Source organism: Synchiropus splendidus, chromosome 15, assembly GCF_027744825.2.
Source record: "Synchiropus splendidus isolate RoL2022-P1 chromosome 15, RoL_Sspl_1.0, whole genome shotgun sequence".
Classification (NCBI taxonomy): domain Eukaryota; kingdom Metazoa; phylum Chordata; class Actinopteri; order Syngnathiformes; family Callionymidae; genus Synchiropus; species Synchiropus splendidus.
This window is the reverse complement of record NC_071348.1, coordinates 7,750,645-7,769,191: the sequence shown is the minus strand read 5'-3', so window position 1 is coordinate 7,769,191 and position 18,547 is coordinate 7,750,645. Positions and strand designations below refer to the sequence as shown.

Below are 18,547 nucleotides of genomic sequence, written 5' to 3'. Positions count from 1 at the left end.
CCAGTAAAGCTGTCATTTCAGCTGTCAGATAGTGCGCTGAGAGTCGCGGCAATTATGCATTCTACATAAATTTTAATAAATATTGCAATTGGGAAAAAATTGAATTGCAACCATGGATGAAGATGCAATGTAAGATTTTTTTGGTAAGAGTTTTTCCTGTTATTAGGTGTTAGGAAATACTGTCCATGGAAAAATAAAGACAATAGACTCGGACATTAGAGGGCGCCAAACTATCCTGTGAATTCCCTCGTGGAAGTCTTGCTTTTGTCTGTCATGAGTACATGAAAATCTGACCCAAGACCCATGTTTTATTTCATTCCAGAAGCAGCTAATTGCACAACAGCCCAGCATAATTTGAAAAAAGATTGGGTTTTGAAGTTCCGTGACACATTCTTTTCCTGTGAAACAGTGTTGCTAGGAAACAGCTCAGACCCTGCTATTGATATCACACTCCAACATGAAATAAAGAAAGTTAACATTTCAAGTTTTATCACAAGTATTCTGGAGAAAGCGAAACATTCCGCCGTTTCAGTGGAGGAGTTGAGTTTCCTCAGACGTGGTTCCTTATTCAAGACTAAGCAAGTTTGGCATCGTCTTCTTTTGAGTTGACCATTTTTGGAATTGCTTGTTTGCTTGACGTTTTCAAACAAAATATCAGCAATGGTTCTATCTCACCGTCCAGTTTACAGAGCTGCAATGTCCTTGGTGACAAACGTATGTCAGAGTTTCACTTGCCTGGTGATAAAAGATGTGAATGTGACTGTCTGTCTTTCAGCTCGTAGTTCCAGTGGAGCTCTTCATCTGTTCAGGCATGAGCTCTCTTTCATGGTCACATACTGTATACTGATGATGACAACCTTTTTTCCAGGGCCACAGCTTGTTCTGTTTTATCCTTTACAGTCTGCCATGTGGCAACTGTCCACACAGTATATATATATATATATATATATATATATATATATATATATATATATATATATATATATATATATATATATATATATATTTATATATTTATATATATATATATATATATATATATATATATATATATATATATATATATAATTTTTTTTTTTTAAATGTATTTATTTATTTATTTTTGTTTTTTTTAAACAGCCATCTTAACACTTAAAGATACAAACAACAACAACCTATTATTAAATAACACCTCACTGCTGATGTCTTTTGGGAGCACGGAGACAAGTGCACAACAGGCTACCTGATGCTTTTTAGCTTCAGCACAGTTAAAGTTTTGCAGTACCTGAATATATTAAATATGGAGACAGTTAGATACAGCCATAATATAGAACACAGGGCGGAATAAAAATCAGCTGGTGGCCACAGTGATGTTGTGTTTTCATTACTGTAAACTATTTTATCTGAATTATTTTCATTCACTAGCAGGATAAAGGTGGTCAGAATAATAAGATGCATTGACTTAAATAAAGACCATCTGACGTTCATCTTCCACCCTTTAAGAAGCTCTAATTCTCATGGACAGAATTGGTTGCTTTCCCTCCATGGTTGTATTCAGGTACTTTGTTGTTGTTGGGTGCTTCTTTCCAACTGAGCATCTTGTTGTGGCACCACCTGATCCAGCCATGGAGTTCGCCACTCACCCTTATGGTTATTTGAGGCTGATTCTGGGCTTAGTTTTGAGCCTTTCCAAGCTGTCTTTTCAAGCATGACTGGACCCTCATGTGGCTCACCCCCCCCTGTTTCCCGCGTCTTTTATTTGACACATAATTCATTGTCCTTAGTCTGTTTTTGGACTGTGATGGGAGGAAACCAGAGAAGCCATACAGAAGGAAACTCCAGGAGTTGCCTCAAGTTTGGAGAAACTATGAGAAACTAAGTGGGGAAAATGCAATTTTCCATTGAGCCAGTTTTCATTCTTCGCCAGGTACCTTCATAACTGCTAAATTAAAAATGTGTGGGGAGTATGCAGTTAATCTCAACTCAAGATTCAAAACGTTTATCGACACGTAGGTCAACCTGTGAATAGCCGTTCATGGAATGCGGCTTGCTAATGATTTTTACTTTACTATACTTTATACTCAATTACATTTCTTTTTTTTCAAATGAGCACTTTTTGTCCATTGTTCTGTTGCCAACATCTTCCACTGTTTATGAAAAGATTCAATAAAAAGAAATAATAACAATAGTAATGATACCAAAAATGAGAATATTCTCAAAATACATTGTACAACATATGGTCCCTTAGGACATTGCATTGCCCTCCACTGGCCGATACCAATGGACTAACTGTTGCTATCAGTGAACTCCATGAAAGAGAAGGTGGCGGTGATGTTCCTAAACTCTCTTGTATGACACATTGTGCTGGAGTGGAAGTGTGGAGTGGAACATATCTCAACAATGCAGAATCTTCAAATAACTTTTCAAGTTATTTTGCTGCCAGACACACGAACACATGACCACCAAATATCACTCTTTTTGTCCTGACAGCGGATGCATCACAGAGTTCCAGCTCCAGAGGTTTTTTTTTAAATCCTGCTTTTGCAAGTTGATCTTGTCAATATTCTATTTCTATATTTGAGGGACTTTTGTTGATGCTGTTTGCTGAAATCAAGTCGGACGTTTGCTGCTCTTTTTGCAGCTGAATATTGTGTTTCAAGCATGACAGAAAAAAAGGTTTGGCTGGTTTGCCATGAATTTGTGGGTTTCCTGAAGATGTCTGGGATCTATATTGATAAGTTTTGCATTCAAAACAGTTGGAAAAGTCAGAATAGCCATACCACTCTCTAGTGTGGTCAAATTCGGTGGTTGTTTAGCGACTACTGTATACACAGTCGTCTAGTTCGGACAAAGAAATTCAGGATGATTGTTAAAAAAAATAAAAATGGCCGGGACCGATTTCTTTTTATTTGTAGATTGTAGAGAAAAAGGTGAAAAGTGGAACGTGAACTGGCATTCATGATGGCACATGCTAACCTCCGGGTTGGTGACAGCATATAAATCTGCTCTCAATATTGCAACATGGAGAATATACTTTTGTCTAAACGGGCACATTAAAGTTTATTATTTCAGTGACAACACATTATAGTTCCAGCATTAACTGTAAAAAGGGAGGTTGATGGAAAGGAGGATGGCAGTTTATTTATGTATTTGGTTCAGGGGGATGCCACCCCCGCATCCCACCTCCATCCAAGTATGTCATCCCACTGTAGTTGACAAGGACAAGCTGTCCACGATCAGGCAGCATGGGGGGTCCACATCAGTCAGCATGGCCGAGGCTCTTTGCCTGCCTGGAAATCAGACGGTTCAATGTCGTGTGACTGACTCAACATCAGGGGTGCAGACTCCGAGGGTGTTTATTGTCAAATCCTCGCACATTCCATCGGTGCCGCCCCCTCTCTTTCCATCTCCCTCTCTCTCTCTCTTCGCACAGTCTTCAGCAGCTGCGTCGCTCCTCTCTCTTTCCTGACGCTCAGCCTCCCATACAGATGAGCGCTGGAAGCCACGCACCTCTTGACGTAGCCACGGAGCGGCTGCGGTGCCACTCGGTCTTCGCCGCACGTATTTGGCAACGTGACTGCTTTCCTCGTCGCTGCGGGGCGACCGCATCCGGCTCCAGTTAATTCCTGCCGTGGAAGCATCTCCGGGAGCTGTGGAGAGAGTCGAGCCGCGTCTTGCGCACACTCGCCGCCGGGAGTGATGCGCGCTGCCGTGGCTGCGGTCAGGGCGCGTGTGTGAGCGCGTCGGCGTGTCGTTTCTCTGGATTAGACGCGTGGGTGATGGCTATCTCCATCTTCAACGGAGCTACGCTTGACCACAGCCGAGGCTGACGAGGGATGTCCGTGGCTGCCGAGCCTCCGTCTGCTGCCAGTCGACAACATCTGCGTGCCTCCGTGGGTGTCTTTCCTCAAATCCAGCGTATTTGGAGCGCACCCACCTGGAGCTGCTGTGCGTGTGATCAGGCCAGCCTCCCCGCATCCAGCATCTCTGCATAAATGGCAGTGGACACCAGCCTCACCGCCTCTTAAATCTCCCATTTTGCTCATTAAAGCGAGTCTTACCTATAGATTAAGGAGCGTCTGCTGCATCTATGACTCGTCCGCCCGCCACCCTGAAAAGGACTTCTCATTACTGATATCTGGATATGCAGAGCTTCACAGGATGGATGTAATTGTCTGTGTTTTGGGGCTGCTGGCACTCATCGTGGAGGGCACCCGCTGCCAAGGAGTGTATGGTGAGTGTTTGCTGCCACTGAAAGAATGTGCGATGTTGACCTTGTAAAACAGTGGTCGCTCATGAATCACCATTCCCTGCTTAAAAAAAAAAAAACCTTTAACATGGTACATCAACTCCGCCAACCAGGTCTGAATGTCACGCGTTGAAGAGAGATGCCCCGAATGTTCTCAGCCACCCTGAGGGGATACACCAAGCCCTGTGTGTAGCCAGTCGTGCACAACATCGCTCCCCATCTTGTCCATCACTCAAGAAGGCTAAATTTAGTGGCATGCATGCATCAATAGGCCAGCCTGTGTTTCACCTATATCCACTGTTAATCACACTAAAGGTCAACATTTAGACCGCTCACCGCTGGGTTGGGTGAGCCAGGGTACTTAGCATGCACCATCATGAATTATATCATCTGTCTGCCTCCATTCACCATCCGCACACATTTCTCCTTCAGCTTGTGCAACCAGTGTCACTGATGATGTCTGACATAAGTCACAGTCCTCACAACAGCAGCTCTGTGAGGAAGAAGTGATTCATCCCGTTCTGGCATTTGGCGAGGGCAGAGGACTTGAGGTGCAGGGCGCTGACCTCTGGGCCGCGACCCGAGCAGAGACGGGAAACACGGAGAGTGTAAAATCTTGCAGCGACGCGGGAGGATGTTTCCGAGCCAGATGATGCTAAAGGTCGTTTTTGTGGGGAGATGGTGGAGGAACCTTGCTCACTTTCATTCAATATCTCAATCCGGAGAAGATAACTTCCCTTGATCATAACTCTTAAGAGGGATGAAACATTTTTAAACATATTTGTTCGGTCTGTATAGAACTTAACACAAGCTTCTAAGAGAGTTATTTGGTTGAACCAGAATCAACGAAAGGATGTTGTTCAGTGGAGCGCTTCCATACTTTGTCTACAGACTTGAGTTGATGCTTTAATCCTTCTGATAAAACACATTTTCCCGGAATAAGAAAATACACCAGTCTAATATTTTCCACTGACTTAGCCATTACCTCCAGTTTTTAGCGAGTTCTTTTGCCAGGAGCCTAGCGGCTTTTTTTTGTGCATGATGTATCACGACATCCGACAACACAATCCTGAAAGCTACGTTTTTTTTCGCATTTTCCCATGTGTTTACAGTGTATCTTTTTCACTAATCTGAGATGTAAACAAAGTCTACATACATCGACCAGCTAGGATTTGTCTTTTTTCCTTTTTTCTGACAGATCATTGAGAGGCGGAAAAAAAAATTTCAGTCACCCCCTGCATTATATGGTGTGGTAATGGCACGGCTACTAAACATTAACCCAGATTCTTTTCAATGAAATATTCAACTTCGATATAACTATTTCAAAAGGCTGTAGCTTGAAACCTGCGAAAGGTAACGGCATACTGTGAAACAGGAAAACCATCAGTGTGTTTGGGATGCAAGTGAATTCACTCATCCAAATGGTATATTTTGACCCCGTTGCTTATCTGATTCACTGGAGACATTCTTTCTTATCTGCTCTAGTATCTGCTGCCTGCCAACGCACGCACTGTCACTATGTGCAAAAGCAGCGTCACTCTCTGTCATACCATACGAGTGAACACCTGCATCTGTGGAAGAATGTTACTCTTCACAATTTTCCTCGAGCACGGCCTGTTTTCAGGCAGTGCATTCCCCAAAACTGCGATAGAAACACGCCTGCGTTGATGCTCAGACTGAAGTTACAGGTGCCTGCCATCTGCTTGGGTTAGTGAGTAATAAAGTACTAAATACCGTGGGCTTCATATTCACGACCTTGGCGGCCAAAGGGTTAATTTAATACTTTATTTTTGGTTTAGTTTTTTTATTTTCTTTGTAAACAGTAAAGGCCGGTTTTTGTTGTAAACAGTAAACAAAAAAACGAATAAAAACAAACAAACTGAAATGAAATAAGGGTGGTGGAATGGGTTATGATTGAAGCATATTTTACCTTATGTATTTCTCTTTTTTTGTCAGCAAAATAATCACATTGAAGTATTTTTTTTGGAAACATTCATTATGGTACAAAGGGCAAATTTTGCTGGTGGTTCGGGAATACCACCTCTATGACATCAGCACGAGCTCAGCCACCTTTCTGCTTCTACTAGGTTGTGCGAGTGAGTTTTAGAACCGTACTGCCACCTGTGAATTTGACTAAAATGAATCCAATTTTAAAGATAAAATTTATGTAAGGCAATAATATGAAAATGATGAAAATGGACATGAAGCGCTCGGTGGATTTCTGTTTACGCTCACAGAAGTACAGCCCACTAGACGGTCACTCTGCTAGCAACGTATCTCCATATGAAATCAAAGAAAGTTCAAAATTTCATCCTGGATTTTTGTGGGTTTCTTCCAGATCTGTGTAGAGCCTGAGGGCACAGCCTCTCATCTAATATTGATGTCCCTAGAAACTATCGCCTTCTCCTGATTCCACATCTCGACGTGCTGAAACAATCCCTCCGAAATGTATCTCATCAAGCTGGAGACAGCCGTGACGCTGAACATCAGAACACGTCACGTCAGATCAAAGCTTTGGACTCTTGATGTTCAAGGAAGCTGCCCATGCTGGAGCAGATGGATGAAGTCACTGGCTCATTAGAAGGCAACGCATTCCATCATGATGGAAGCAGTGCATGTTGACAATGCGGGGAGATGGAGACTGAAAGCAGGCGCTTGAACATTTTAGTCGATGTGTATGCCCTCGGAAAATGTGCATCATGACCCTCTCCTTTTCACCGAGTCTATATTCGGCTGGCTTTAAACCTGGCCTGCTTTCGACTCGGTTTGTTTTCCAGCAGTTCTCAGTCTTGAAACGGAAAACTGAAGCATTGATTGTCGTGTTGCACCAACAGAGTGTAGTTGCTGAAGGAAGTCTCCTGGGTGTTGGTCTGAATGAAAACATACCTGGAAGGTTTATAAGTCAAGATGTATTATTGATAGCAGCAACATCGGTATGCGTGTTATGCTACCTGTCGTTCTATGGGCGCATGAAAAGAGCCTTGCGCTCTCCAGGCGGAGTGAGAGTTGGAACACTCTTCGAAATCTTCTGTTATTTGGCTACTTATCTTTTCTTTTGCGAGTTTATAGCACATATTTAGAGTTCTGCCAAATGTGTTACAGTTCACTGGGTTCAAGATGAGTCCAGTTCTTAAGACTTTCCTTTCAAGATAAGCAACCACCGCCATCCGCGAGTGTCTCGGAGTAGAGCGTTTCACTCCACAACAATCAGATCCTGACTGTTGCATAACTTATGTTTTGTTATGCAACCGCAGTCTTTCAGGTTTAAGTAGTAAGAAAACTAGGTAAAAGAAACCTATAATTCCATTTATACATGTCAAGCTCCAGGGGTTTGTGGCTGACAGTTTGAAATAATATCCATTATTAATATTCCTGTGATAAGTGGTACTCCCGCCACTTATTCTAAAGCCCTATAACAGACTTAGTGTTACAATAACCAAGGTGGAAATGGCTCACTCCTGAAGTCAATACATCTTTTTTTCACAATAATATTTATTGGTGGCTCTAAAATGCGTCCATAGTTGTGTGTTTGCGTGTGTATGTCTGGTTTATCCTCAGTTGTGGGGACCAATTCATGATAAAACAGGAGCCTTGTGAGGACCGCATGTCTGTTCTGGACCCCATTAATCTCGAGCATCATTGAGAATAAAGACTTCAAAATAGCTGGGTCATTATTATTGGGTTTAAGTTTGGTTCAGAGTCCTGGTTAAGGTTAGGGATGGTTAAGTTCAGGGTTAGAGGCCGGGGAGAGCATGATGGCAGTGAGAAACCTCACAAAAATAGAGATGCAAATATGTGTGTGTGTGTGTTCTCACTGCTGTAGTTGTGGGGACCAATTCTAAGGGACACACCTCCTTGTGAGGACCTTATGCCTTTGTGGGGATCTTTTGTCACCTCAATTTGAGGAATAAAACTTCAAACTAACTGGGTCACTGCAACTGGGTTTCAGTTTGGTTTATGCTCTGGTTAAAGTTAGACATGTGTTTTGGATGGCTTGGTTTAGGGTGAGAGGCTGGAGAAAGCGTGAAAGTCAATGGAATGTCCCCACAAAGAACATGGCCGGTGTGTGTGTGTCTGAGTAGCACCTTACATATGGACTGCATTGGATGTAGCTGGAGATTTTCCAGGGCCATAAAGGGAAACGGTGAATGATGTTAATGATAGTATTGCAATGAACCTGCATTTGAAGGATCTCAGCAGGCTTTAAATCCAATCTAAAACCTTCTTGTTCTGCTTTTGTTTATCACAATATATCACATGAAAGCAACACACAAGTTTATGTACTTTATGAATTTTTTCCCACTTGAACAGTTCGCCTATCTCGCCTAACAAATGAGCCGCGAGCACGTTCAGTGATGTATGGTTGTCCTGGAGCGTCGGCCACCACGCCGACCTAATGGTTGAATCATGTAGTTGCGAAGAAGAAATTGCGAACTACTGTGTTAAGTGGAGCTGCCAGAGTGTTTAAAGAGGATTAATGAAGGCTGGCCACCCCGCCATGATTCCGCAGAGACGCGGTTAGAGTACTACTTCTGCTGACGCTCCTTATCTCCTGGGCTTTTCTTGTCCCTCCCCACTCGAAAAACTTGAATGTGTACAAGTCATTTGAAAATGATCAGCTGCCTAAAAGCGTTCTCCAATGACAATCGCGATTTGCGCGACGGATGGTGTCAGCGACGCCTCTGATCGCTTGTCTCCTCCTCAGAAGATGATCCGCCCTTAGTTTGTTCTACGTATCAAAGTAAAGCAGGGCCATTCTCTGTGGAATGTGCAGATGCTCCTGATCCTGTTTGGTGTTGCTCCACAGAGGAGAAGAGTCGGACCACCAAACCTCCTTACCCACTTCTTTCGCTAGCTCTGTCTCTCGTTCGCTTGCATTGAAGTCCAGGCAATTGCTGGGGTTTCTTTTCATGAGACCCAGTTCAGACGCTTTGGCTTCTAAGCTATGCAAATGCATTCTGCCAGGGAAACTAAAGCCGTCTTTGTTGGTTCTCAGAGGCCTCCTCCGCAGAGTCCTTCATCATTCCCTTGGATCGGGACCATCAGATTTCCCACCGTAATGAGACGACCGATAACTTCATCCCGTCCTCCTCTCATTGCCGATCTATTTGCCTGTCTCTCTGCCTGTCTGTGTCTCTATTCCCTAGCGATCGCTGGATGGATGCCGACAGAGTATGTGCTTCGATTAGAAGGAAATACAGCTGTGTAGAGTGTAAGGAAAGTCATTTGTTGCAAAGGAAGCGCGTGCGTTGCACATGGGGGATGATTGCGTACCCCTGGGTGGCTCTTTATATTGCGCCAATTGAATCATTTCAAATGTCAGGACTCTTTGGAAATGATCCTTTGAGAATGAAATGAATACTTTACAGAATTGATGTCCACATTTATTAGATTAAATTCTACATTATATATGAACAATATATATCATTATCAGTTTTAAAACATATTCTACTGCTGTCTACCTTGGTGTTGTTCAGATGTTTGATGAGCTGGTGCTTGACATAGCAATGAGATCACCAAACTGTGGATGTTTTCATTATATATAGGCACGTAACCATTCAGAAAAATACGTAACGTGACTTGGGAGGTGACAAGACTTCATTGGGTAAAGGCACAGATAGTCGAGTTCGTACCGTTGGTGGTTAATCCCGGCACCACCTTTCCTCTTGTGAGTGTTTTTGGAGGGGCCACGACTGTAGCTACTGGTGTGGCTCCTCCACGAACGGATGCTTTTAGTGAACCTTTTTGGGTGAAAACTCGCTAACTGTTGCATTATCGTCAACAAGGACCTGAGTTTAGTTCGCCATGTTAACGTCATGAAAAAATGCCTCGCTGACGGTCCTTGACGAAGACAACGCTGCTGACAAACATTCTGAGAAAAGACTGTTCCCACGTTTCCTTATAAAGCAGTGACGTGTACACTCAGACCCCCAAGTGGTGTTCGAGCACCAACTGTTTCCTTCTGCAAGAGAAAAGTTCCCCCTACAAGGGCATATATTGTCATTTTATTTGCAGTTGCTTTGTTTGTTTTACTGACTAGTATTAGTTTTAAATATATATATAGTGTAGATATAGTGCTTGTCTACTGGCTATAAATGTGTCTTGAGTGTTTTACATAATTTCAGCCTCTGTATTGTCCTGGTCAATGCGAGAAGATTCCTTTTTTTTGGGTTAAAGACGTACAATGTTGATCTGTTATGCGTGTGGAGTGATGCTCTGGTATGACTCACACATATGTGTGCAGTCAACTGCAATCGCATGCCGTGGCAAGCTCAAGCTTTCTCAGTCAACTACCTCCACCATGGACCCTCGAGCAGATTAAAGAATTATTAGCCGAACACACCAACTACTTCCTGACAGTGGGACATTTAACATGATGAGAACACATGGTCGCCATGTTTTTCCGTCTCATTGTTCCATGCTAGGTATCAACTGAAAAGCAGGGACGCCGACACATAGACCCCGAGCTGTGATCTGGCGCTCCCAGTTTTTCCCTGCTGGCTGAGCTGGCCCTTTTTTTTTTCTTAAATTCTTGAGAAAAACAAAATACTCTCTTGTCAGTTTTGCTCAAAAATATTTTGCTATGTGACAGTGCTTTTATTTGAGTTGGTGTGAGAACCATTTCCTGACCACCGCTCCTTCTCATGCCATGCTGTGGAGTAGTTAGGTGCAACATTAGACAGGTTTCAGTATTGATACGTTTTATTAGGATCTTTTTTGCATTGTTGATGTTATTCAGGGTGATTTTTCGATCTGGCTCACGGTAAACAAAATGCAACTGAGGTCAATATGAGGTACCAAGGAGTTATTCTTCAGGCCACAATACCACGGCACAAATGTTTTGGGCATCGACATATGAAATTACAGTCTTGCAAAACGATTAGATTGAACAGTGAAAGTTACAACTGCATCTTTCAAGGTTCCAAGAATCTTATTGTAGCAGTTAAGCGCATATCCGCAGATGCCGAGCGGCTCGACGGCACCCTCCCCATCAGCGAGGGCCACAGCTAATAACCATGTAGACATCCACTCTTTTCAGACCCTTTCGCTTCACGTTTAATGCCTTTCATCAAGGCTATTCAGGCATTTAATGCATGTCAAAGTGTGCGGGTAAGAATACCCTCTCATTTTCTGTTGCCCTTTGACCCTAGAATGGTCGCCACTTATAAAAGCACTGTGAGAGAGAAAGCTTCAGAGATACATCAAGATGTTTTACCTTGAGTTGAATGCCGTGTGCGTTTCCTGTGATATTATTTTGCATTGAAGTTTTGGTTCATTTATGTTGTAAGATGTGTCTATATCTATGTCTATATGAGCTGTGAAAAAAAGGTGCCTTGGAGAAAGGGCATTAAACGTCCCTTGTTTTACTCCAGTAGTAACATAAAGGCCCCCAAGCTCAATCTGAATTTCAGAGTCCTAAATTCATCGGATGAATCCATTCATTTTTGGCTATTTTTCATTGGAGCTTATATGTGCTAAGCTGAGAATTAGTATCAACAGAAATGGAATGCAAATAGTGCAAGCAAATAAGCTGCGTGTTGATAGAAGCGGCCCCTGGAGCTATGTTCTGCAATTGTCACACAGTGGTTCGGCTGGCCATTTTGTGCCTTTAGATAGCCGTTGTATAATAATAAAAACAAGTGGAGTGAACGATATCCAACCGCTTTAAAGCAGGAGATGATTTTTCTGTGTTCATGTTACCGCGAAAATGGTCGGCAATATTAAGTTTTTAAGTTTGAGATCTGTGTTCTACTGAATGTATTATGAGAAAAATAGTGGTTTTCATTTATATTTATTTGTATGTGCTGACCTTTATATACTTAAAGGGACTTTTCATGTGATCCATGTGGATCAGTCAATATAGATGAGGGAATGTGGGATTTGTAGTAAAGTGGGTCCCCCAAAAGTGAGTCAAATCCACCCCTTAGAGCCCCTCATTTAATACAGTTTGACTGAACAGTAAAAATGAGGCTCAATTACGTGTTAAACCAATTCCAGATCTCCGCGATTCATCAGACACTGTTTTATTATCCATTAATACAGTCATTAGATGCTGTAGACTGTGATGAGTCATGCATGAGTTTTGCATTTCATAAACATCAATTGTATATCCTCGTAAAGTGGCAGTGATTTTCCTCGGATATCTTCTTTCCAGTGTCTCTGATGTGTCTTCATATCCGCAGTCGTCATTTCCACGATTGGCATCACTTGGAATCACAGGGAATTAAACATGCTAGCCAGCTTCAAAGTGACACAAGTGATGAAAGGGGCTTGTTGAATATGAATGTCCTCCTCCTGTCTACACTTGTATTCGCTCAATTGGTTTGTCTTTGTTAAGCCGAAGTGGCAGGATCCGCATTGACGCTCGTGAAGTACGAGCCACAGTTCGGTCCCTGCAGGTAGATGATGTGAGCAGTGGGTCTTCGAGGGTATTATGTAAAAAAAATAAGTCATACGTCTGGTGTTTTGTGGCATCCGCAAGAGGCTCATGCCAAACTTCACTTTAGCCCACACAGGCATTCTAAGTGCTGCTCTTGTGAAGTGATGTCTGTTGTCATGGTGACAGTGTGTGAGCCTGGCGTTGCGCGTCCTCTGACTCCCGTGTTCTCGCCCTCCTTACCTCACTGCCTTGCATCCCACTCGTCATCCTCTCCTTCCCATCGCATGCCAGAAAATCAATCGCTGAAACAAATGTGAAGTGATTGCAGAAACGAAAGCTCCTTGTGACAGCCGCACAGTTGCGGAGGAGAAGATGAGATATGGGGGCAAGGGATGGGCCCGGGGTGGGCTTTATTGCAGTGAGGCAAATTCAGAACCATTTTAGAGTCTCGGCATATGAAACTGGAGCGTCTCTGACCAGGAATAAACCAGGCATGCGTCTGTTTTTCTGCTGTAAGTAGATGTAGAAATGATCCGCTGTGATACCGGATCTTTAAAGAGGGGGGAAGGAGGAAGGGAACGTGTACTTCATAAAAATATATATATATTACTTGCAACTAAGTTGTGAAAATAGATCCTAAAGACTAACTTCCTCCTTGGGTAGCAATGAAAAAAGTCTTGTGGAAGAAGCTGATTTGAGTAAAAAGTCTTTATTTGTCCAATTGTATCGACTCTTGCATCTTTTTCAACTGTACCTGTCCACCGTTGTTCCATGGTGCCAGTATGAGCACCCATCACTTTGCATTTCCATCATCACATGTTCTGCACTGGCCTCCTACCTTGTATGAAAAGAGGGCTTTCTGCTGAGCCTTTTTTTTTTTTTTTTTACATTATTTGTCTTTCTTTGTAGCACTGAAACCTTGTAACACAAGTTCACATTGTAGCAGCTAATCTCTTTAGCGTCATATCCCCTTCATCTCAGTGCCAGACACAGTATATCCCAGCGGCTGTTGCACCCATGGGGACGACCTCAAGCTGACTGAGATTTCACTCAGCTGAGGAAAAAAAAAAAAATCGGAGAGCAGGGATTTAATGTAGAGTTCGCATCCAGTTCTGATTGTCTGCAGTCTCTCTACCCGCCTTCCGCCGTGCCGCAGCGGCAGCGTTCACGTTGCTAGAGAAGTTGCTCTAGTGAAGAACAGGAAAAAAAATCGTGAAATGGTCATCACCAAAGATGGAGTCTAGAGTGATCTGACAATGGTATTGTAGCTGAGGACCTTCTTGTTTGTAGCGTGAAAGCGAATGCTCAGTGGGGCATGTTAACGGAGAGGACCGCCATGCCTGCCTCCCTGGGCCACTTCAGTCTGGGCTGGAACATTCATTCTGCATTACGTGTCAATTATTCAGGTTTTTAAAACTATGAAAGCCGACTAGAATGAAATCATAATGTGAGTTCTTCACGTTATTATGAGACGAAAATATTCTGGAGGATTTAGCGATGTCTGTTGGTGAATAAAGGTGCTATTGAGTCTTTCTTTGGGACTCTCATGCAATTAAATGACTGAAAAGCTTTGGCCTTCTGATTTATTTTCCCTTTTTTGCTGCGTGGCAGTTGTAGATTTTGGAGACCGGAATTTTGTGTTGCTTTCAAAGAAAACATTTTGAAATGAAATTTTCACAAAGACGCCACTGCTTGTTCTGCGATCTGTTTTTTTCTTATTCTTACCGTATTTTCCGGACTATTTCGGAGTGGGGCTTATATTCAGGTGCACTCTATTGTCCATATATTACGGTATTTTTATGTTCATGATTACATTTCCCATCATAATTTGAGTTTCCTCTATAAATTCAGTTGGATTCTCCATACTGTCACGAGTCAAGACGTGGAGTGGGACCCAAGTGCAGTGGTGAAAGTCACAGGGAGGCAGGAGCGAGTCAAATACAATATTTTAATCTTTAACAACAATAAAACCACAACAGAAAGCGTCACCGAACCGGGAGAATCGAAGCAACTCAAATCTGGAAACAGAGAGACAAAAGCACAATGTCAGTCACAAAACAAAGCAGGAAACACACGGAAACAGGAAGAAACAAAACACTAACTCAGGCACCAGGGTGTAAGACAGAGTCATCAAAATGAGCTAGCTAGCGCACAGAAAGCAAGAACGAAGCCAATTTACCACAGGAACGAGAGGAGACGATCTGGCACACGTTGCTGGAGTCCAGGTGCTCTTATACACAGGTGGCTCTAGTCGTGTGCCACAGAAACAGGAAGACAGGAGGGAGAAAGCAAAACAGGACTCACGTGACCAAAACAAAAGCGGAATCATGACACGTACTGTACAGTGTCGGAACATTTTTGCAAACGTGACCTGGTTGTATGTATATATAACATTTGCTAAATTCCAATGTGGCACATGACTCTGCCTCTTCCTTATTTTCAAAGCTTGTCTTAAAAGTGTAACCTTCCTCGATCGGTGCGGGCGCTAATGCAAGCCACGCGAGACATGAGCCAGTTAGACCTCTCCACTCTTCTTGGGCAGGATTACCTTGATAAAGGTTTCTAAAACACATGGTTAAGAAAAGCTGCAGCTCTTCACTTGTAATCAAAGGACTCCAGCAACTCAAAGCCAGCAACTCAATTGGGCTGCCGGTTGATTCTGAGGAATTACCTTTGAATGACCAATCTGTTGTCGACGGTTTCTCCCGGTGTGTGTGAGTGCTCCTAATCACGGATCTTTTGCGCGCCCTCTGAAGAGTAACGCATTTGTTTGAGGTAAACAGGACATGGCAAGCAATACGCCAGAAAATATCTAAATACGGTTTTTCTATAAGTGGGACCCAAATCTTACACAATATTTCATTCATCCATCTCAGTCTTTTGCAACAGGTGACTAGAACACTCGCAATGATGATTCACATTGCGTCCGTCACTATGTCATGGCAACCGGTCCAAGGTCTCTCCTTGAAGACTTGTCAACCTTGTCCTTGTCTTAAAAGATAGACAGCGCCTACAACGCTAGTGCTAACGCCTCTAGTGTGTGGGTGACACGACAGCATCACCATTCTGTTGATTCCATTTCCTTGGAATTGCCAGTAACATACAGATGTTTTTGTCTGTTGGGCACTAAAGAGGCCTTGAATGTTAACTACTGGAATTTCCAGGCTATAAGCTGCTAATTTTTTCTTGCTTTCTTACACTATTACATGGATTTTTACAGGCTGAAGAGCGTCATGCTGCCAAAATATTGAGATTGTCACATTATTTACCTTAAAACGCTGAAAATCCACTGTTTTCGTATGCGTATTTTGAGCGCTTTAATGTAAATAAACGTTGTGAGGACTTCACGATTCAAGTTCAGATCATTGCCCAGTTTGTTCCATGACCATCTCGATGCTGGACCCCGTTTTCAAAACTAGTTTAGAAGTGATCCTCGTGAATTTTTAAGCCAGGTGCACCACTGACCGCGGCTTATAGACCGTTGCGACTTATGTAGGAACAACAACATCTTAATATTCTTGTGCACTCTGTAGTCCGGAAATTACGGAATACAGAAACAGTATAAATAATAACACCCAGGGAGTGCAAACCTCCACCAAGAACACTCCCAAAATCGAACCATTTATTCCTTGTTCACATACTTCCTGAGAATTTAATCCAAATTTGTCTTTTAATATTGAACACAGACAAACCACCGGCATCGAAAACACAACTTCCTTGGCGGAGGTAATCATAAGGAGGTTTTAAATGAAGAGGTTGGTACTACAGCATTGTGTCAGGCCTTGACTGGGCATTAACAAACGTCAAAATGACTTCATACTACAGCAATAAACTGTAATTTCTTTGTGGATTCTCAGCTTCTGGGATGAGACACATGAGTCTACGACGATTGCATAGTGTTGGACTCTTGTTGCAGTGTGAGTCAGGCCTCATAGTGCAACATGCCCCAAACATCTAAGCGGGCATCTCAACCAGAAGAAGCAGAATGAAGAAATTTGGCCGCAGTCCCTCGGCGGTGAGAGGCCCCTGCAGTGGGCGTCTGGTATGTTCGTGTGAGCGTGGGCTCACGAGTGCGCGTTTGAGAATGTGTCTGTTTGCGTGTGTGTTTTCCCTGTGGATTTGTGTGATGCTACCGAGGTAATTGGATGTGTGACGCCCACCAAAAATCCCCTTTAGCCCTGGGCAAGCGCTCTTTCAATCCCAGCGTGCCTCTGTGGAAAGCACAACCCAAAGGAAGGCTTATTCTTTCAACTGGCAAACATCAAATGGTTCCCTGTTCTCTCCATCACAGCCTCCGTTTTCTCTGCTGCGCCGTAGCATCAGAGAAAAGCCCATTAACATGGGATGACACGACAGTACACACGCATGACAGCAATGGAGAGACATGCAGCCTGGCTGAAGACTTAGCTACACGGACCTTTTGAAATAAATAGTTGCTCCTTCTTCTACTGTAAGTTAGTGTACAATGCTGCAGACCACTTACAGGTGAAACAGTTATGGATTAGCATCATCAGCTTCAACACAAAATACTCTGAGATGCAAAATATTGCATTACGATTGATTCCATCCCACTCCTGAGTCAGTTACTGGCTGGTGGTGAGTGTTGGATCCAATGATTTGAGACAGTTGTTTTTCCACGATGAATGAAGTCAGATTCTGCACGTTGTGAAAGACCATCGTGAGGCTGACAACCAGCAGACCAGCGGATGTATTATGGGCAACCCCAGTTTACATTCCGACACATCTTGTTTTGGAGGTTTGTCCTCTGACTTTCCCCGTAGCATTGTTATTTATATCACAGCTGGAACTGGGTCATCAGAGATAGATTGGTGAATGCGACTCTAGCGAGAAGTGCTCATTAAAGATTTCCAATTTTTTTTTTTTTTTTTTTTTTTACAGTGTAGGGCTTGTTTTGTAGCATCTAAAGCTACGGCATCGGTTAGTCTGACACACACACAAGTTGAGATAACCGATCTAGTGTACATGGCGATGAATCACTATTACAAGCAACAAGGCAGCTGTGGAACCTTATGTTTGTAACATCACACACTGAGTTCTGGTGAACACATTCTCACTAACAGTGCGCCAAACAGCGAACCATCGTCACACCTATGACGCACTATATCGTCATTGGGAAAGTAGCTTACCTAACTGCTTTCTTTTACACCATGCGGTGCCAATGGCGTCAGGATATTCTTCATACGTCAACATTCAACGCTAAAAGCGAAGGTCCACTTTGCCAATGTCTTGCAGACAGTAACTAACTATTTTCAAGTGCACTTTTATGTCTGCTGTTGACGGCGGAATGAGCCCTTTGCTAGGAGCTAACGCACCGCATCTGGATATCCTGTAGTAGGCGAAATGTGTTTCAAGCTTGTTCTTTTGCTATAGGATGTGAAGGGCTGACTTCACTCTGGGGCACAAAAGTCCACTTGAAAATAGTTTAACACCTTGGAAGTGAGAATGTTGTTGAACGCGGCTTAGGCGTAAGTGCTTGCCGCATGAGTAGCTACAGTATGAGGGCGAATGAAGTCACTACAAGCTAGTAGTTTATCATTCTTGTTTGATTCTGGTTTGAAAATTGGTTTGTCTCCGAAAATTCCATTGACTTCACTTGGCCATATTTCTCAGCAAATCTGATGAAAACAAGTTCCTATATTGCTATCAGAGAGTGTTTGCTGTTCATATCAAACAAATGAGGTGCAGAATATGTCTTTTGAACATTCAACATAAAACATTTTTTTTCATTGAATCGTGTCTTTCTGTCCCAAATAATGATTTCAAGACGTCAAGCTGCTTTAAACTCCAGGGTTCACACCAATTTTGACTGCAAATATAAATTTAAAAACATGCATAATATAGTTCATATGAATGATTTCTCTATCTAAAGGCAACTAAATGACAAACTAGTAACAAAAATGTGGGCCGTTCTTCTTAAA

At 42.8% G+C, this 18,547-nt stretch overlaps 1 protein-coding gene across 5 annotated transcripts in view; it reads left to right on the top strand.

Annotated features, from left to right (window-relative positions):
- Window positions 1–3,458: 3,458 nt before the first annotated feature.
- The window catches only part of LOC128746608 (MAM domain-containing glycosylphosphatidylinositol anchor protein 2-like), a 199,944-nt gene continuing 184,855 nt past the window's right edge, over window positions 3,459–18,547 (top strand). For all 5 annotated transcript variants that reach the window (XM_053843781.1, XM_053843779.1, XM_053843778.1 and 2 more), the window contains exon 1: window positions 3,459–4,213. In XM_053843781.1, the coding sequence (XP_053699756.1) occupies window positions 4,141–4,213 (73 nt within the window). In that variant the 5' untranslated portion in view covers window positions 3,459–4,140. The remainder of the gene's footprint in view (window positions 4,214–18,547) is intronic.